This window comes from Schistocerca americana, chromosome 5 (assembly GCF_021461395.2).
Source record: "Schistocerca americana isolate TAMUIC-IGC-003095 chromosome 5, iqSchAmer2.1, whole genome shotgun sequence".
Taxonomy (NCBI): Eukaryota; Metazoa; Arthropoda; class Insecta; order Orthoptera; family Acrididae; genus Schistocerca; species Schistocerca americana.
The window spans coordinates 132,211,776-132,233,378 of NC_060123.1; the positions used below are offsets into that span (position 1 = coordinate 132,211,776).

The 21,603-nt window shown below is 38.5% G+C and overlaps 1 protein-coding gene across 1 annotated transcript in view; it reads left to right on the top strand.

The window, feature by feature from the left end:
- The window catches only part of LOC124616722 (piezo-type mechanosensitive ion channel component), a 684,203-nt gene that overhangs the window by 268,715 nt on the left and 393,885 nt on the right, over positions 1–21,603 (top strand). Inside the window, exons 12-14 of the mRNA XM_047145082.1 lie at positions 2,364–2,630; positions 6,705–6,834; positions 13,063–13,262. Coding sequence (XP_047001038.1) covers positions 2,364–2,630; positions 6,705–6,834; positions 13,063–13,262 — 597 coding nt within the window. The remainder of the gene's footprint in view (positions 1–2,363; positions 2,631–6,704; positions 6,835–13,062; positions 13,263–21,603) is intronic.

The following is a 21,603-nucleotide window of genomic DNA, read 5'->3' on the forward strand; positions in this document are numbered from 1 at the left end:
TAAGGATAACGACATCGCTCGACTAGTGGTCAGAATGTTCTTCAGACATGAACCCTATCGAATGTGACTGGGAGAGATTGAAAAAGGCTGTTTATGGACGATGTGACCCACTAACCACTCTGAGGGATCTACACTGAATCGCCGTTGAGGAGTGGGACAATCTGGACCGACAGTGCCTTGATGAACTTGTGGATAGTATGCCACAATGAATACAGGCATGCATCAGTGCAAGAGGACATGCTACTGGGTATTAGAGGTACTGGTATTTACAGCAATGAGGACCACCACCTCTGAAGGCCTGGCCGTATGGTGGTACAACATGCAGTGTGTAGTTTTCATGAGCAATAAAAAGGGCAGAAATTATGCTTATGTTGATCTCAATTCCAATTTTCTGTACAGGTTCCGGAACACTCTGAACCAAGGTGATGCAAAACTTTTTTGATGTGTGTATTACTGTTGCAAGTAAGTGTGATGAATAGTGGTAGTAGGCGAGATGCCGCAGAGACCTCTCATAGAAATGAAAACAATAAATAAATGGGTGTAAACTACATTACAACAAAGGAATTCAAGAGTCAGAACTTGCAAAATCGAATGCAAGAATCATAACATCTGGTACCTGTGTAAAACAAGTAGAAGGTATGTCCATTTGGAGTCAGTAATCAGATGGACAGTTTATAATTCTAAGGAGGAGGAGGAGGAGAAGAAGAAGAAGAAGCAGAAGCAGAAGAAGAGGAAGAAGAAAAAATGAGACTCAAGGGAGATTTGAACATGGATCTCCCCCTTCATAGTCCAACACAGTGACCACACAACCACGATACACTGACTGTTCAGAGTTGCTTGATATTGCACATCTTGAGCTGGGACCATTCACTGTTTCTATTTTGCTTCTTTTTTCACAGTTCAGTGCACCTTCTACCTTTTTTCTTGCTTAATCTGTGTTCAGTTTTTGATGGGTTGTCCACTGGGCCATCTTACCACTAAATCTGAGGGGAGTGCGATGGGGTGTTTCCCTTGCTGGATATTTGTTAGATATTGCAAAGGCTTATAGTCCCCAATATCCTCTTGTGGAAGAACTTGGTATACTCTATCCTTCTGTTGGCAGTGACTCTCCATATCATTCTGGATTGAGTTTCCCACAGGAATTCGCCTCTGGGGACCCTGTGATGCCTTGCATTTCAGTCACAAAGTGATGATCCAGTTGGCTCACTTTGAGGGCAGCCATGATTCCAGCATAACAGAAACTTGCTTCCACCTGTACAAACCATAGGAGTGGGTTATTGGGCCAAAACAGAGGCAAGTGGACCACTAGTCATAACACTGACAGTTCTTCAAACATTCTGTAAACTTTATAAAAATCAGCTATGGTTCAGTTCCTTCCAGTTAACGTGTCATGTTCGGGGTCACTACTTGTCAATTTTGGCTGGACTTTGGCTGATTTGCATGTGCTTATAACCATAACCAGAACTGACAAACACACACTCATCTGGAGGTATATGGGCTTCATTGTGGGTTCGTCATCTACTGACATGCTTCCTTATCGATAGAAGAGCGATATTGTACTTTAATGCACTGATGCTTTGCAGAAAGCAGAATTGCTTCTAAAAGCGAACTAGTTAACCTGTAGCAACTATGTAACAATTAATCAGTAAGGAGCGAACATGAAATGAAATATTGACAGAAATTAGGAATAAAAGGAATACATATAATTACAGGAAACATGCAGAAAAACACTGTGCCCTTGACAGTTGGGCAAGGAATTGCTTTGGCAACCATGGTTCACTTGGCTATATCATGTGGTACTGCACCACCAACACTAAGCAAACACTTAATCGTGCACTAACACATGATGACACTCCTGTCGGATGTTATAGTGCAATGCAATACAGTGCTTAAATTTTTGTATATCTATGTGAGGAATTTGGTGTTGGTTTATATTTTAACTGTCTCGTACTAAATGTCAATTGTTTCAGATGTTACGGAATTCTTATAATAAATTAATGAGTTAAGATAAATTTATTTTCTGTTTTTTAACCCTAGTACTAGAACTACATATGCTTAATCCTTGACTACACTACACAGCTTTCATTTCCTTGCTGTTAATAAAGATTTGTATAATGATGTGCTGTGTGTATATTTATTACAATTAAATAAAAATCAACTAAATAAAGTGAAATATTAGTCTATTTCATTTCCAGAGACTTAAAACTTTATATATGCATTTTGATGGTTATATTTATATTAAATATCCTGAAGGAATGGGCTGCATGGAGTTGCACTTTTCGTAGCATAATTTTGATAACTGAAGTTGCATGTAAAGACTTTCTTATAGTTCAGTAAAGTAATATGATGAAATTAATTTTCAGGCATGGAGTATTACACACCACAGTTGGCTTACATTTGTTTTACTGTTATGGGCAAGTTTACTGTGGATGTTCCCAAATCAGCGCAGAGCTATGTTGCGCAGCTCCCCATTCTTAGTTTTTTATGCAGAGCTTCTGCTCATAGCACAATATATTTATGGAATGGATTTAAATGATTCGGAGTTGCCTCAGGAAGTCAAAGGAGTTAATCTGAAACAAATTGGCTTCGAGAAACCGGATGGGTTAGCTTGTGAACCACTATTAATAAAGGTATTTAACCATACTGGATTAAAGTCATTGTTTTACATGATGATGTTATACAAATTAGAGATTATGAAATTAGTGTTGAAATATTATTATGAGTAATAAATGATTGATATGTTAAATGTATAAGCTTTGACATCTTGGGCTACTTTTCTGTTAATATCTTTTTTCTTCTTAATTTTTTGTTATGTTTTGGAGTATAGTTCATCCAAAAATATTTACGTTCATTAAATTCACTTGAATGCACAATGTCACCTTCAAATCTGTTATCTGAGTTTTCAAAATGTGTATGAATGAATTTATAAAATTTTATTCTCAAATGGTGTCACAGAAATGGTAGGAGAAGAAAGGTGATGCAATGTTCTCTGTATGTTTTTGATTCCATAAAATTATCATATTTAGGTGATGCTAAATGTACAGCTCTCGAGGAGCTTAGCCAGTCACATCTATGTTTTGGTTTGCCAAACTAAACCTTAGTGAGCCCTTGTGAATGGCTTTTCTGTTGTGTACTTCCAAATACTGCATGGTTTGACAGCAAACATAATTCACTTCAGAGAATGAGGAACTATATTAAGCACATGAACTGCAAGAGTGGAAAAAAAACTTAAAAATAATTAAACAATTTTTAATTTTAATCAGCAAATACGTACATATAGACCCTTATGAATTAATAGAGGGAAACATTCCACATGGGAAAAATATATCTAAAAACAAAGATGATGTGACTTACCAAACGAAAGCGCTGGCACGTCGATAGACACACAAACAAACACAAACATACACACAAAATTCAAGCTTTCGCAACAAACTGTTGCCTCATCAGGAAAGAGGGAAGGAGAGGGAAAGACAAAAGGAAGTGGGTTTTAAGGGAGAGGGTAAGGAGTCATTCCAATCCCGGGAGCGGCTTTCCGCTTCCTTTTGTCTTTCCCTCTCCTTCCCTCTTTCCTGATGAGGCAACAGTTTGTTGCGAAAGCTTGAATTTTGTGTGTATGTTTGTGTTTGTTTGTTTGTGTGTCTATCGACGTGCCAGCGCTTTCGTTTGGTAAGTCACATCATCTTTGTTTTTAGACATATAGGCACTTATTTACTTTCAAGAAATTTTACTGTACTGGTACTTTTTAATAATTTAATTTTGTGCTATTGCCTCCATTTCCACTTGATGACAGCATCTAATGAATTTATTGTCTTTTTCTTGTCCCAATTTGGATTTTTCTATGCTTCAGATATTTTCCACCAATCTTTTTTTTTGTCTCGCAAGGACGTATGACATCTATATTCTGTTATCAGAAACATTTCATTCTCTTCAGACCACTCCATCACTCGCCCAAGTAATGTCAACAACCAAGTTCACTTGCAAAACTGCAACAAATGCTCTTTGTGAACTTCCTTTGGTGCTTGCTGAAAAACCTACAACTGGCAAAATACAAACATGCAGATATGAATGCGAACTGAACATGATTGCATGGTGTCCGCTTGCACACAGGTTGCATTTGCACCAGAGAGAATTCTAATTTGCTGGTGCTTGTTTACTTTTGGTCACTCCAATGTAACCCAGGCTTTACAGAAAGAGAAAAAATGTGTATATCTACAGGTTTGATTGAAAGTAACATTCATAATGAGCAAGAAGAGATTAAAGTAATTATACGGGCTCATTACAAGAATGAATGAAAGTAGATTGACAATAGAGTTTCCAACTCCTTATTACAATGAAACTGACCACATAATGGTTGGATGAAATGTGAAGATGTGTTTTGAACTGGCTTAAAGACATACTAGGAAAAAACAATGTACAAACACCATGAATGTGTGGTCATTAGAAAAGGCAATTACATTAGTGAAATAATGAAATTTCATGAGGAGGAGGAGGAGGAGGAGGAGGAGGAGGAGGAGGAGGAGAGTGAGAGTGAGAGTGAGAGTGAGAGAACCTGAAAATAAACTGCTCTCCACAGTTCAGAGTAAACGAAACTGATGAAAAATAAGAAAAACAGTAAACAACTTTTGGAAAAGTTTCATCTATCTTTGTGCAGTAGGGTACCTTGAAATTCATTAAGAGAGTATGTAACAGCCACCTTCATCAAAATTATTTTCATCAATTCCTGTCTCCATTCAAGCCAAGAGAACTAGATAAATATTCTATCAAAACTTGTGACAGGTACTGTGCATCCTTTCTCATCTAATGGCATACAGGAAGTATGTTAAATCTACTGCCTTCTTCCCTGTGATCAAAACACAGATACTAGAGAACAGAGGCAAAGCTACACAGTTCATAAAATTATCACTGGTAAAAATAAATGTTATACTTTGTCACAAGTGTTATATTCCTATAGAAATAGGAAATTGCTAAGAGGCTCGAGCACAGAACAATTACAGATCTATTTAGGTTGCAGAGTACAGTTATACTGAATAATGCTTGGAAGAAATAGTCACCAAGTGTTTATATGAGGATGTGCTGAAAAGTAATGCCCTCAATTTTTTTTATTCATTTCTCAATATTGGTTGAGGTAGTACATGTCATGCATAATACTCAATAGATTGTACCGCTTTGCTTACTCAGGTTGCAACTATGTGCAGCTAGAGGGCTCCAAATTGTAACTTGTAACATGGTGGTGTGTAAAACAACTATGTTGGTGCATGAGAAACAGTGTGCCGTAATAACGTTTCATGAATTTGAAGAGTTCTTCCATATTTGGAGCATACTTCCTTCAGCATGACACTGCCAGACCAAATGCAAGTGCTGCGACATCGGCAACAATCTGATACTTTGGTTTCACTGTCATTGATCATCCTGCGTACAGTCCCAACATGGTCCCATCCAATTTTCATCTGTTTCCAAAGCTTAAAGGGCACCAGCAAGTGCTTCACCTTGGTAGTGTTGAAGCAGTACATACAAGCAGAAGTGAGGTTGTGGTTCCATCAACAGACAGACATTCTGCAGTGATGGTATCAACAAAGTGGTCTCTTGTTGGGGAAAAAGTGTTCATCACCAGGGTGACTGTGTCGAGAAATAAATATGTAGACTCGAAGACTAATGATGTAAAATGTTAATAACATTGTTTTATTTACAGAGTTTTAAGAGTTTTCAAATTAAGAATTCAGAGGTATTACTTTTCAGCACTCCCTCGTATTATACATGGAAACTAACCCCATGTTCTGAAGAGTTTGTATGAACATCTTTATGTACCTTTCATCTGTCTAAAGTATTGATGTTTAGGAAAGTGTGTCACAGAATATCTGAACATAATGTTATGGTTAATTAATTGTAGTTTTTAAACTGGGGCACTGAGATTTACAAAATTAGGAAAGCAGTGTCGCTCTTACTTTGTTGGTTTAGCTGTGTGCTGGTCATGTTATGAAATTGTATAATTGCAATAATTTATCCATTAAAAGATCACTTTGAATGCCTAGTATCTTAGAAACAAGTTATTTTGTTTTTCATGTAGTTGTTTCATTATTTTCTTATCTGGTATTTCATTAGAGACGGGAGATAATGCAAAATATTCATTCACAAGAACTAACTGTTATGCTGACAGAAGTATCAACACTAAGTATTCAGATTCAGCTGTTATATTTTTGTGCAGGCTTCATGCCTGAAGTGGCTGAGATTAACAAATTTTAGAACTCAACTGATTATTTTATTTATTAATGTGATTTACAGTTTGAATTTTAAAATAAGGTAGCTACAACAGTGTAGCATAATTTGAATGAAATCACAAGAAAAAAGGCTTTATCAAATACAAATACTCGCTAGATGTGGTCAAAATATGATGTAGAATAAAATTGGAGTTTCCTTGGCCATGAGTAAGTAACCCACTGATGGTATGTTTACACATTTTCACTGTGTTCTAGGGTATGAATTTGTTACCAGCAGAGAAGACAAAAATTGTATAACATTTGAGTGATACACAGAAATAGATCATTATGTATAGTAGTGGAATTAAATTTATATGTGTGCCTATTTCTGTGCCTGAAGATGTAAATGCCTCCTGAGGTGATGGTGCATCATACATACCATTGCCTCTTTGTTTACTGTATTTTACTTAAGTCATTCTCCTGTGCCTAATCTTATTTTCCAATTTTCAGATTGCATACACAATTATGTTCTGGATAACACTACGGCAGTATATGCAAGAAAAATTTGAACAGCGAAGTACTTCAGCCTTGCACGACTTAGCAGCTCCTTTGCAAGTTACTGTCAACACTGCTACCTCAGGTACCAAGTTGTTATAGTTACTCTTACAATGTTACTATCCTTTAATTTCAAATCGTGTGTAATTGGTTTGTGAGGTCACTGTTGCATATTGTATTACCCTAGGTGTACTCTTTGAATCTGATGAATAGCTCTCAGCTGTGTGGCAACATGAAATTTTGGAAACATCATACTTATTCTATTCTGATGAAGTGTTCAGTTACAGTGGATATTGCAGTACTTATACTGGTAGTGCAGCTCCCGCATGTGGTAGCAGGTGGCTAGGGCATACACAGCTGGTGGTTGAGGGAGGGCATTGAGGGTGGTGGTGGTGGTGGTGGTGGTGGTGGTGGTGGTGGTGGTGGTGGTGGTGGATGGGCTGGAGGGCTGTATGTAAAGACTGCTCTCTGTCATTCACTGAGAGCAATATATTAGAAGCAGTGCTATGTATGAATGAATGCTTCCGTGGTGATATCCGTCATGTGGCCACATGGACAAGAAAAGTCAGAAGAGTTCCTGGAGCACCTCAACAGCATCCATGACCACATCAACTTCACAATGGAAGTAGAGTAGGAGGGTTCCCTGCCGTTGTTGGACGTGCTTGTCTCCCGTAAACCCAATGGGTATGTAGGTCATAGTGTTTACTGCATGCCCACCCACACAGATCGGTATCTGCACGCCACCAGCTTCCATCACCTAGCACAGAAACAGTCAGTTCTGAGGACCTTAGTACATCGAGCTGAAACCATCTCAGATGCTGAAAACTTGCTGAGAGAATTGAGCCACTTATGCAAAGTTTTTAAAGTAAATGGTTACAACAACAAACAGATCTCACAAGCAGTGTCATCCAAGCCTCAAAGGAAGAAGACCTCTGAAGAAGACACCAAGCAGGTTGCATTCTTAATGTTTTGTGATTTGACAACAGGGAAGATTAGTCAGCTCCTGAAGAGGCATAAAATAGACACAATCTTCAGACCTCCGGCAAAGATCTAGCAACTAATGAAATCTGTGAAAGACAATGTAGGCCTCAGAACACCAGGAATTTACAAGATGTCGTATGGATGTGGGCAGTTCTATGTCGGCCAGACTGTTCGCACTATTGAACAGTGCCACATATAACATGAAAGGTGTTACTGTCTGTGCTATCCCGAAAAGTCAGCTGTAGCAGAACATGCTCTGGAAAACTGACACTGAATTGCATTCGATGAGTTGTCTATTATTAAATGGTCTAATGGCTTCTGGGATAGTGTGATAAATGAGGCCATAGAGTTTGAAATTTCTGACAACACCTTCAATAGAGATAGTGGATTGCAGCTGAGTACAGTGTGGGATCCGGTGTTGAGAAAGTTGAAGCGGGCCCAGCAGTCACTCGGCCAAAACATTACCATTTATGGTGTGGGACCGAGCACCAATGATGTCACGAGCGACGGCACAGCAATGACAACCACACGACCATCATCCACTTGATAATGGCAGAGGAGATCTCTGCCGAAAGCTTGTGGGCAGTAAACCACTTGACGTGGCTTGAAACCCGAGAATGTTTTATTAAAGGCCGTGCTTCTTCCAAACAAAAGTGCCGAGCATTAACTACTGTGTATTCTCACTTAGTGATAAAAGTAAGTAGTTTTGAGCAAGACTGAGCATTTCTGGTACCAATTGCTGATACCTATTAGTAAGTTTCCTCTTCAGGGGCATAATAAGTAACAGAGTGAATTTTATCAACTGAAAATAAAGAATGTATTAGGTTTACAATCAGAGGTTTTGATTTGAAACAAACTGCTGTACAGTACAGTGTGAATGAGGGATGTGGGTGGAATGGAAGATGTGATTTGTCAGAGGTAAATGGAAGCCTTACATTGAAAAAAAGTCTGCAGTTATTGAAGATTTGAACCACAATGGGACTCTCCAGGGATGATATAGATTTATCATATGTCAGTTGTATAGGCAACAGGGGTGAGTGGCTGAAAGTTAATATATTAGAGAGGAACAGTGATATTACAGTGTGCATACAGAATAATAGAGTGAATCTGAGGCAGATGCGTGTTACAATAGTGACAGGGACAGACATAATCCACAAAATAGGCAGGGGAAGGTGACTTTAGCCATCTACCGTAGTGGATATCTAACATGCAACCAGGGCATGGCCACATGGCACTAGATTACAGCAGGACTAAATCACAAAAGTGAGTTAAAGAAGCATGTCTCTGGGGCCAGATGTGGGAGTCAGTCACATGACCTCTCTCCCATATCTTCTTATTAGCTATTAAAATAATCCTGGTTGTGCTGCAACTTAGTGCAGGCTCTCTACTGCCCTTGGGGGCTTTGAGCCATAAATTAAGTATGCACATAGCAGCATGTGTAGCTGACTCAAACAACTGAGTATTGAGTGTAAAACTTTAAGGAGATAGAAAGACAATAATAATTATTAATTTCTTGGGGTCCACATTGTGACTAACAACTGAGGGTGTGCACTGCTGAGCAGGTCATGTTTATGTAGGATATTGGTGTAGATGTCTATTGTAGCAATGGCTACTAGGTGAGTGTATGGTGGAAATCAGACCAGAATAACAACAGGAGTTTGCAGACAGTCAAATGTGGGTGCTGGTCAACAAAGTCAGGTGTCCTCACATTGGTGGAAATGAACTCGGCTATCATAAGAAGTCCGTGATATGTATTTGTGAAAGTGGCACGATGTTGAATGGGAAGTTTGTGTGCAGTGAGGAGGTTAACAAGGCAAAACTCAGCCTTAATATGTGTCCATCATATTCAGAAGACTTACAGAATGCTGCATGGACAGTAGACACAGGTCTGCTAGAGCAGGCTGTGTTTGTGGTGCTGTCAGATATTTGGCTGGCACATTGTGATCCACATTCCTCACAGTCCAGCACATTTCTTTTGAAGTCAATCTGGTTATCTCAAGTATTGTAAAACAATTTCTTCAAACTAGCAGCACTTGACCTAGGAGAAGTAAATTAATGAAAAACTTCTCCAGTTGTTGTGCAGAACTTTTAGTCCTCTGCCACTACAGCCTTTGTGTTAGGTCTTTTTCAAGCGGTTTTGAAAACTGCCATAAATATGATAGCTATACAAACAGTGTATACAATAGAAGATGAAAAACAAAGTTTACATATGCATAGTAACAGATATAGTATAAAACGTTCATTCTGCTATAGGGAGTCAGATGCATTTAAAATGCTATCTGCCCATTGATATTGTGAGAAATGTGAGCATCTCGAGACTGTATAATTCATTACATTACACGTATCCTTGGGTTTAAGAGGATTTGTGTTTTGTCATATTTCAAAATCCTGAATCGTATGTTTTACAAATAAAAGGTTAAGAATGGTTTTTTAGTTTTAATAAAAGCATGAAATAATTACAATGGATGGATCATCCAAGCCAAGGGTAGAATTGAGTCCTCTAGCACGTAGGAGTTGAACCACATGGAACTGCAGAGCTCATTAACACAACTTCGATGTCTTGTGGACTGCTTACAGAGCAAGTTTACAAACAAATGGATACAGTTGTGAATTTGTGAATTTTCGAATTTGTCAGAACATATATCCTCTTAAACCCAAAGAATGTAATGAATTATACAACTTTGGGATGTCCATATTTTCACAATATTGTTGTGCACTTATCATTTTAAATCAACCGAACTTGCGCTTTCATCACCTGGACATTGCTTCTCTACAGCATAGTGTAAGTTTTATACTCTATCTGCAGTTTTACATTTGTAAAGCTTGTTTCTTCATCTTCTGTTATATACAGTGTGTGTGTGTGTGTGTGTGTGTGTGTGTACCTATCATATTTATGGCAGTTTTCAGAACCTCTTAAAAATAGCCTAATATATAGGCTGAAACCAGCAGTGGACTAAACAGTTCTACACTTCATATGGAGCTGATTTCATTAATTCAGCAAACAGTTGCAGAATCAGCGCATTCAGAAACTAATAGAAGTTAAATTGATGCTATTCCACTCAAATATGAGAACTTAAATGGCATTTTCTGCCTCATGCAATCCAGAGTTCAGAGTCTTTCATTTCTAGTAAGGAAGTTTTAAAATTTTCAAAAGCTAAGGATTCAAGTGTTATTTATTTGTGTTATGACAACCACATTTTTGTTTCTTAACCAGATTAACAGTTTAGGCTTTACAGACATCTTCAAGATGCTGTTAGTACCTCTCAGGTTTGGGAATGACCAAATAATGTTAAATTAAAAAACCAAAGGAGTACCAACTGCATTGCATTCTTTGGATCTGATGTTTGTAAAGGTGAAACAACAAAAACAATCAATTATTGACAAAATTATTTAATTGGATGGATAAAAAAAATCTACTCACCAAGCGGCAGCAGAACATACGCATAAAAAAGATGGTTGTAACTTGCTAGCTTTCAGAGCCAGTGGCTCCCCCTTCAGGTAGAAGGGTTGAAGGGGATGGAAGAGAGGTGAAGGAAAAGGACTGGAGAGGTCTAGGAAAAGGGGTAGAGTTTGGGAAAGTCACCCAGAACCTCAGGTCTGGGGAGACTTACCGTTCAGGATGAAAAGGAAAGGAAGATGCTTTCCTTCTCATCCTGTATGGTAAGTCTCCCTTGACCCACAGTTCTGGACGACTTTCCTGAAATCTACCTCTTTTTCTAGACCTCTCCAGTCTATTCCTTCATTCCCCTCTTCCTTCCCCTACAATCCTACTGCCCATAGGAGCCACTGGCTCCGAAAGCTTGCAAACCAGTTGGTGAGTAGATTTTTTATCTGTCCAGTTAAATAATTTTGAAACAGGTAATCTGTTTAAAAAACTGAAATGTGGCAAAAGCTGTGAATTCATCACCTGATTTAGATATCAGTGTCATCAAACTTCTCTAACATTCTGGGAGACCTCACTTCAAGTTGTTGTTTTGCTTTGACAGCAGATGAATAGATGCTCCATTTCTGCCTCAAGGATCAGTAGTATTTGTTGTTACTGCCATTAGAAATAGTTTTTGGTGCCATGATGAATATAATTGACTGCTGTAGAGGCATTAAAATATTGTGACACAAAACATGGTTGCTGTTTAAAATAAGTGTATTTTTTGCCCCATTTTTGTCTAGGTTGAATGACTTACATAAGAGTGGAACATTCCCTTATTGGGAGACACCTTGTTTGTGCAATTGGGCTTGTTTGGGATATCTGGAATATCAATTTAAGGATGTACTCATAATAAAGGAAAGTAACCTACTTAATTATAAATAAAAATGTGTGAATTACATCTTATTGTAAGCCAAAGGTAGGCGTTGGATGCTCAGTTGTTGTTCGTTATTGTATTGTTGGAATGAATAGTCAATTGTAAGTTTTGTCTTTAGTCTGTAAACATTTGAGAAATGTGATTACAAAATAAAATCTTTCCTTACTCTTCATCATCAAGCCATCATATAATTTTCACAGTTATTGTGTAGCTACAGAGCAATGGACATTTATTTATAATGTTTTTTTTTTTTATAATTGATTCTTAAAAATAGATTTCTGTGTTAGGGATAGTAAATAATTCAACTTCCTTGTAAAATAAATTGTTTAGTAACTATACTGTATGATGCGTTCAACAACATTAAGACACAGAGCTGATCGGAAAACTGTTCTTGTTCGTATATAAATTGGATTTACATGTTTGTTTGAGACCTCATTCATATTTTTCTGATTACTGAACATAACAGCGGATACATTTATTTTCATTTCCCAGAAGAGATGATATCAGAAGCAAGCATATCTACATTCTATCATCAAATCTTTTTGATGAAGAGAACTAAACAAACCTGGTCATGCACGTTTGTGACTAAACTGTTTCCATTGTGTTTAAATGTGCAACAGTTACTATTAGTAAGGGGGTATGCATATTAGAACTCTGAAATTTAGAACATGCAGCACTAAGAGGAATTAACCATAGCTGTTGATGTTTGGTTAACGATTTCAAAAAAGGTAATAATAATAATTCATAATGATGAACGCCACACACAGAAATTGTGACTTGTATACTAAAGATCTGTTTTGTAAGGTAGCTTGATCGTCTGTTAGTCCACTGGTGCCACAGTTAATTTATGTTCTTGTTAATTTCATCTGCTTGTACAGATTATGGATGACAATATTCTGGTCACTTTCTCTTGTACTGCTGTACAAAGAACAAATAAAACTGATTTATGGTGTTTTTACTTAAAATTCCTTTTATGCAGATGGTTGTCAGGTTGGCTATTCATTGATCTTGTTATTTTCACATCTTTTCAGGTTTTGGTAACCAGAATGAAACTAATAAAACATATGGATGTTTAGAGCCAGTCTTCAAGTATGTTAAAATGATTATGGTGAAATACTTCATTTGGGTAGTGGCAATAATGCTGTTTGCCATTGGAATTACTGGAAAACGTATGACACTGTTCCGGATAATATACATGGCACTATTTCTAATATTTGTGTTGGTCTTTCAGGTACTGTATATTTTAAGCTTTACTTACTAATAAAAAATAACCATATTAACCATGTATTTATATATAATTCCTGATTGAGGAACCTCTACACGGCATTAAATGTTGTTTTAGGTTTTATGATTTGCTGTTGTTTAGTTATTTTCTCCCTTTCACTAAATCTTATTATCTTATCTGCAAAGGCCTCTTACATTCACCAATGAATGAACATATGATGAGTATTTTTAATGTAGAAGTATAGCTTGCTGACTTGTCAATGATATCAACTGGAATTCGGACTACCTGGGTGGTAGAACCACAAAGCGTGGAAGATAGTGAGTGTCTTCCAGAGCCAGCAGTCACTTGTTTTGCAAACAGAAGGGAAGGAAAGGAAAAAAGAAGAGACAAGATGCAGATAGAAGGAGAAAGAGGTAAAAAGGACCATGAGTTAAGTCAGATGCATAAAATGCATGAAAAGAATCAAAAGCATAAAAGGATAGGAAGCTCTTAGCAAGGAGGAGGAGGTGGTACTGAATAGCAGCCAGATGCATGACAAAAAAGGCAAATCATGTAACTATATTAATGAAGAGTCCCAGTGAAATGTAAATAATTCAGGGACTAAAGAAACTACACCCCAAATAGTTGAGGCACTACCACACACACGAGGGAGGGAGGGAGGGAGGGAGGGAGAGAGAGAGAGAGAGAGAGAGTGAGTGAGTAAGTAAGTAAGTAAGTAAGTAAGTAAGTAAGTAAGTAAGTAAGTGAGTGAGTGTGTGTGTGTGTGTGTGTGTGTGTGTGTGTGTGTGTGTGTGTGTGTGTGTTTTATCTCCTTCCAGAACAGAGCAGGCAGTGTGGATTCCATTAGTAAATACTACTTCAGCATCTGCCTAATCATATGATTCCCATATTATTTTTCTGTCAGTCTTGTACCCTTTCTTAGTTTTGTTTCCTTCATTGCTATCCTGTGTATATCTTTCGTTTCTGATTGGAAAAAAACCTATTCCTTAGATGGCTCTGTGTTTACCTCACCTGTGACTCAGCTACTTCAATTCTCAGGACAGATGCCTGTGAAGAACTTAATTGGTGCCTGGCACTTTCTGATTAGTAGAACAACATTAAAGCCCAAACACAAACTTTAAAGATTTAAAAAAGTATATACTATAATCTCATGAAAACACATATCAACAATTATAATGCTACAAGCCTAGATTTTAGAATGGAAAGTAGAGAGATTATAACAACAATGGAGGTCACAAATTGTGAATTTCTTTGAAAAATTTCTGACCTCTCAGCCATTAAATGAGATATTTGATGGCTAAATCTACATTTGTAGTCTGCAAACCACCGTAAAGTGCATGGCATATGGTACTTCTCATTGTACCATGTATTAAGTAAGGTTACTTCCCATTCATCCGGCCGGTGTGGCCGAGTGGTTCTAGCCTCTTCAGTCTGGAACTGCGCGACCTCTACGGTCACAAGTTCGAATCCTGCTTCGGGCATGGATGTGAGTGATGTCCTTAGGTTAGTTAGGTTTAAGTAGTTCTAAGTTCTAGGGGACTGATGACCTCACTTGTTAAGTCCAATAATGCTCAGAGCCTTTTGAATCATTTGAACTTCCCATTCCATTCAATGACTGCTTACCGTATTTACTCGAATCTAAGCCGCACTCGAATCTAAGTCGCACCTGAAAAATGAGACTCGAAATAAAGGAAAAAATAATTTCCCGAATCTAAGCCGCAGCTGAAATTTGAGACTCGAAATTCAAGGGGAGAGAAAAGTTTTAGGCCGCACCTCCAAATCGAAACAAAGTTGGTCAATTGTAATGTGAGACAGAATTCAGGTCGAATGAATGACGATACAGCTGCAGTAGTTTGGTTCGAGCCGTAAGCTTAGCAGTTAAGCTTTACCAGGTAGCCATTGTTATGCGTCAGGCGCTCCGTCCTTATTTATGCGCGTACCCTTCGTTTTTCATGTGCTTCATCTGGTTTGAATTGATTGCTTATTTTTCTTTGATCTGATAATTGCCGTTCTCTTTGTTATAGTTGTTTTCATCACTCTAAGCTGAAAATGCATTACTGTACTATGTCATGCATTGTTTGTCGCATTCTGATAATGAATGTTCACGACCTGTCGCCGCTCGCGGCATGGTTTGCTTTTGTGCGTGCTACCGCCGCTTACAATAAAAAAAAAAAGAGAGAGTAATTGTCTCAGTAGCGAAACAATGGCAAGAGACTGCTATTTGTTGTTATTTACACTGCTGCTTTCTTTGATAATGATGAACAAGAACCAAATAATAAACTGTGTATGATAGAAGATGTTCTGAACGAGAGTTTAGCGAAAATTTTTCTCCGTTTGAAAATCTTTGCAGACGCCTCTTTAGTACATTATTTTCTGCACAGAAATTAGAGTCATCTTAGATTTAAAAATCTAGTCAATTGCCGTGCTTCATTTCTGACTATATCACTATTAGGCATAAGAATAATACGAATATGAACATGACATATGTGTATACTTCCGCGTTTGTGTTGTCTCACTCTAGTTTCGTAGTTTATTAGGCAGACAGGATTTAAATGAGATAGCAGCAAACACGAAAGAATACATGGCAAAATGTTTATATTTGTATTATTCTTATGGTGAAGAGAATACTGCATGTGATTCAGAATTCACAAAAGTTCCCATTAGCAACCATCTCTTCTCACAGGTAGAAAAAAAATCAGAACGTAGAATTGGCCATACGGACAAACATCGCAAACGGTCTTGCCAGTCGGATTTTCGTAGTACATTGAAAAGCTGCTACATTTGAAGATGAACAATACGGAGTTTGTATTTACTTTGTTGGATAATGTATGAAAATGCAGTGGTAGAAATTTGGGGCGGAGAAAAAAGCTCGTCTTCCACGTTTTTTTTTTTTAAATTTATTTACTGACGCAGAGGCTTTGGCGCCAGTATTTATCTTTGTGCCTGTAAAGCATGCCTGTGTAGCGCTACATATATTCGATGGCAGAAGTTAGTTGTGGCGGCACCTACCAACATATTTCAGAACTTCCGCTTACTTTGCACTCGATTCTAAGCCGCAGGCGGTTTTTTGTATTACAAAAACCGGAAAAAAAGTGCGGCTTACATTCGAGTAAATACGGGTAAGTGCTGCAATTAATCCAATATTATTCTCACAGTTTTTGCAGGAGCAATATAGGGGGGGCTATAGAAACTACAAAAAGGTAGAAAATTAAGATGATGGCACATGGATAAACTGAAAGACCAAGAAGTTGTACAGTGTTTCAGAGGTGGTGTTAGGGAATGATTGACAATTACAGTGCAAATGAATACAGGAGAAGAAGAATGGTTAGCTTTGAGAGATGAATAGTGAAGACAGAAGAGGTTCAAGTAGGTAAAAAGATGAGGGCTAGTAGGAATTCTTCGGTAACACAAGAGGTATTGAATTTAATTGATGAAAGGAGAAAATATATTTAAAAAATGCAGCAAATGAAGCCGTTGAAAGGCAATAAAAAGTCTAACAAATGAGACTGACAGGAAGTGCAGAATGGCTAAGCAGGAATGGCTAGAGGACAAATTTAAGGACTTAAAAGCATACGTCACTAGGGGAAAGATAAATGCTACCTACAGGAAAATTAGAGAGACTTTTGGAGAAAAGAGAATCACCTGTATGAATATCAAGAGCTCAGATGGAAAACCAGCTTGAAACAAAGAAGGGAAAGCAGAAAGGCGGAAGGAGTATATAGTGTGTCTATACATGGGAGATGTACTTGATGGCAATATTATGAAAATGGAAGAGGATATCGATGTAGATGAGATGAGAGAGATGATGCTACATGAAGAAGTTGACAGAGTGCTGAAAGACATAAGTCGAAACAAGCCTCCTAGAGCAGACAACTTTCTATTAGAACTACTGGTAAAATCAGGAGAGCAAGCCATGGCAAAACTCTTCTATTTGGTGAGCGAAATGTATGAGACAGGTGAGATGCCCTCAGGTTTTAAGAAGAATACAACAATTCCAATTAAAAAGAAAACACGTGCTGTCTGGTGTGGAAATTACCAGACTATCAGTTTAACATATCACGGTTGCAAAGTACTAACACAAGTTCCTTACAGAAGATGAATAGAAAAACTGGTAGAAGCTGACCTTGGAGAAGATCATTTTGGATTTTGGAGGAATATAGGAACATAAGAGGCAATACTGACCCTACAACTTGTCTTAGAAGCTAGGTTAAGGAAAGGCAAAGCTATGTCTATAGCATTTGTAGACTTGGAGAAAGCTTTTGAGAATGTTTACTGGAATACTCTTTCAAATTCTAAAGGTGCCATGTATAAAATACATGGAGTGAAAGGCTGTTTACAATTTGTATAGAAACCAGATGGCAGTTACAAGAGTGGAGGGGGACGAAAGGGAAGCTGTGATTTAGAAGGGAGTGAGACATGCTTGTAGCCTATCACTGACATTATTCAATCTGTGCACTGAGCAGGCAGTAAAGGAAACCAGACTGAGGTTCACCAATGACATTGTAATTCTGTCAGTCAGCAAAGGACTTTGAAGAGCAGGTGAACAGAATTGACAGTGTCTCGAAAGGAGGATATAAGATGAACATCAACAATAACAAAACAAAGACAATAGAAACTAGTCAAATTAAATCAGGTGGTTCTGAGGGAATTAGACTAGGGAATTGAGACACTTTAAAGTAGTAGTTGAGAATTGCTGTTTGGGCAGCAAAATAACTGATGATGGCCAAAGTTCAGAGGAGATAAAATGTAGGCTAGCAGTGGCAAGAAAAGTGTTTCTGAAGAAGAGAAATTTGTCAACATCGAGTGTAGACTTAATTGTTCTAAAAGTATTTGTATGGAGTGTAGCCATGTATGGAAATGAAACATGAGCAATAAACAGATTAGACAAGAAGAGAATAGAAGCTTTTGAAATGTGGTGCTACAAAAGAATGCTGAAGATTAAATGAATAGATCACATAACTATTGATGAGGTACTGAATAAAATTGGGGAGACAAGAAATTTGTGGCACAACCTGACTAGAAGAAGGGATCAGTTTGTAGTGCACATTCTGAGACATCAAGGGACCACCAATTTAGTACTGGAGGGAAGTGTGGGAGATAAAAATCATAGAGAGAGACCAAGAAATGAATACAGTAAGCAGATTCAGAAGGATGTGGGCTGCAGTGGTTACTTGGAGATGATGAGGCTTGCACAGAACAGATTAGCATGGAGAGCTGCATCAAACCAATCTTTGAACAGAAGACCACAACACCAACAACATATAGTATATTTCTAAGTTAGTCACTTAATACTGGTTCTTGAAACTTTCTAAAGGTATGTGTTCAATATTCCCCATTAATTTGTATGTGGTGTGGTCCCATAAACTTGAGCAACATTTAGGATTGGTTGAAAGAGTATTTTGTAAGGAATTTCCTTTGTAGACAGATTTCATTTTTCCCAGTGGGCTCCCAATGAACTGAAGTGTGACTTCTGATTTACATAGGACTGAGTCTTTCCATTTCTTATCCCCCACAACTTGTTACATCCAGTTATTTGTATAAGTTGACAGATTCCAATTGTGACTCATGTGATATTGTAGTCACAGGAAACAAAGGTTTTGTGAAATGCCCATTTTTTTTTCTTTCTCAATGTGATCAGGCCACCCCAAGTGTGTGTGTGTGTGTGTGTGTGTGTGTGTGTGTGTGTGTGTGTGTGTGTGTGTGTGTGTTTCAAGGCATTTTACTTCTAAGTTTTACATTACAGATTTTGGTGGACATTTAGCAGAAACAATTTGTCTTGAACTTTTATGCAAACAGTTCCACACACGTTTTCATGACTTGTGGTTTGCATTCAGCTGTTTGCTAAACATGTCTTCTACTCTTACTTGCTCAGATGTAATGTCACAGCAAAGTACTCGGGACAGAGCAGGTAGGAAATGCCATGTGTCAGTAGAATGGTGGGTGCTTCTTTACTCATCCATTACTTGCATTCTATCAAAAATTTTGAGGTATCAAGTTAACATCACCAGTTAATTATACTGTACTCAAAGTGCATTTCCCTGTATATGATGTAGGGCTGAATTAAAATACAATATATGCATTGTAAAAATAATCAGTTATTGAAAAAATAACTTACCAAGCAGCATGGGGAGAACACACATATAAAGGTATAGAAATTCGCAAGCTTTTGGAGCCAGTGGCTCCTTCTGGCAGAAGGGTTGAAGGGGAAGGAAGAAGTTAGCAGGAAATGGATTCACAAGTTTTGGGAAATGGGCAGAGTTCAGAAAATTCACCCAGAAGCTTGAGTCGAGTCAGGGGAGACTTGACAGATTGGGTGAGAAGGAAAAATGATTGTTGGGGACTGCATGGGATGAGTTTTGAAAATCTGAGAGCTTAAAGGTGGGAGATAGAGTAAATTGTGCAAAAGTTAATAAGAGTGGAAAGCTAAGAGCATTATAAGTGGTGAAGATGGGGGTGATAGACATATCACAGAATAAAAGGTATACTAAACTAAAAGGAAGTGAAGAAAGGAATAGTTACTGACGAGAAATGCTGAGATTTAAGACATGATTGTAAATTAAGGCCAGATGGGTGGTGAGAACCAAGGGCATGCTACACTATGTGATCACAAGTATCTGGAGACCTGGCTGAAAATGACTTATAAATTCGTGGCGCCCCCCATCGGTAATGCTGGAATTCAATGTGGTATTGGCCCACCCTTAGCCTTGGTGACAGCTTCCACTCTTGCAGCCATACATTCAATCAGGTGCTGGAAGGTTTCTTGGGGAATGGCAGCCCATTCTTCACGGAGTGCTGCACTGAGGAGAGGTATCGATGACGGTTGGTGAGGCCTGACACGATGTTGGCATTCAAAAACATCCCAAAGGTGTTCTGTGGGATTCAGGTTGATGCTGTGCAGGCCAGTCCATTACAGGGATGTTATTGTTGTGTAACCACTCAGACACAGGCCATGCAGTATGAACAGGTGTTCGATCGTGTTGAAAGATGCAGTTGCCATCCCCGAATTGCTCTTCAACAGTGGGAAAGAAGAAGGTTCTTAAAACATCAATGTAGGCCTGTGCTGTGATAGTGCCATACAAAACAATAAGGGATGGAAGCCGCCTCCATGAAAAACACGACCACATCATAACACCACCACCTCTGAATTTTACTGCTGGCATTACACATGCTGGCAGATGACGTTCACCGGGCATTTGCCATACCCACACCCTGCCATTGGATCGCCACATTGTGTACCACGATTTGTCACGCTACACAACGTTTTTCCACTGTTCAATCGTCCAATGTTTTCACTCCTTACACCAAGTGAAGCTTGGGATTTACCGGCATGATGTGTGGCTTATGAGCAGCTACTCGACCATGAAATCTAAGTTTCCTCACCTCCCGCCTAACTATCACAGTACTTGCAGTGGAACCTGATGCACTTTAGCATTCCTGTCAGATGGTCTGGATAGGTGTCTGCCTATTACACATTATGACCTTCTTCAACTGTCGGCAGTCTGTCAGTCAACAGACGAGGTCGGCCTGTACGCTTTTGTGCTTTACGTGTCCCTTCACTTTTCCACTTCACAATCACATCGGAAACAGTGGACCTAGGGATGTTTAGGAGTGTGGAAATCTCGCGTACAGATGAATAACACAAGTGACAGCACCTGACCACATTCAAAGTCCGTGAGTTCCGCGGAAAGCCACATTCTGCTCCTTCATGATGTCTAATGACTACTGAGGTCGCTGATATGGAGTACCTGGCAGTAGGTGGCAGCACAATGTACCTAATATTAAAAAGTATGTTTTTGATGGTGTCTGGATACTTTTGATCACATAGTGTATAACACAAGTTCGCACATGCAGAGTTCTGAGAAACTGGTGTTTGGGTGACGAATGCAGATGGTACATATGGTGAAACAGGCACTGAGGTTATGAAGGTCATGTTTTACAGTATGCTATGCAACAGGATACAGTATCTTGACAGTATATACCCTCAGCCTCTGCCCATTCATCCTAACTGGTAAATTCGTGATAGTCATGTCTGTGTAAAAGTAAGAAAAGTGTTTATATTACAGCTTGTACATGATGTGTGATTTCACACATGGTTCCCTGCATTACTCTAACTTGTCCTGTGCAGAACTCCAGGCTTTTCATTTCCTGAAAACTGATGACTCCATCATTATCCTGCCAGCAGACAAGGGACCTACCACTGTGGCACTTGACCAACAGGAGGATGTTAATGATGGTATATGCCAGCTGTCTGAAAGCTCCACATACAGCATCTGCCATCAAGATCCCGTCCCTGTATACTAACTGATCTACAGCCGCTTCATAAAACCTCAGCCCCTCACAAGGACTA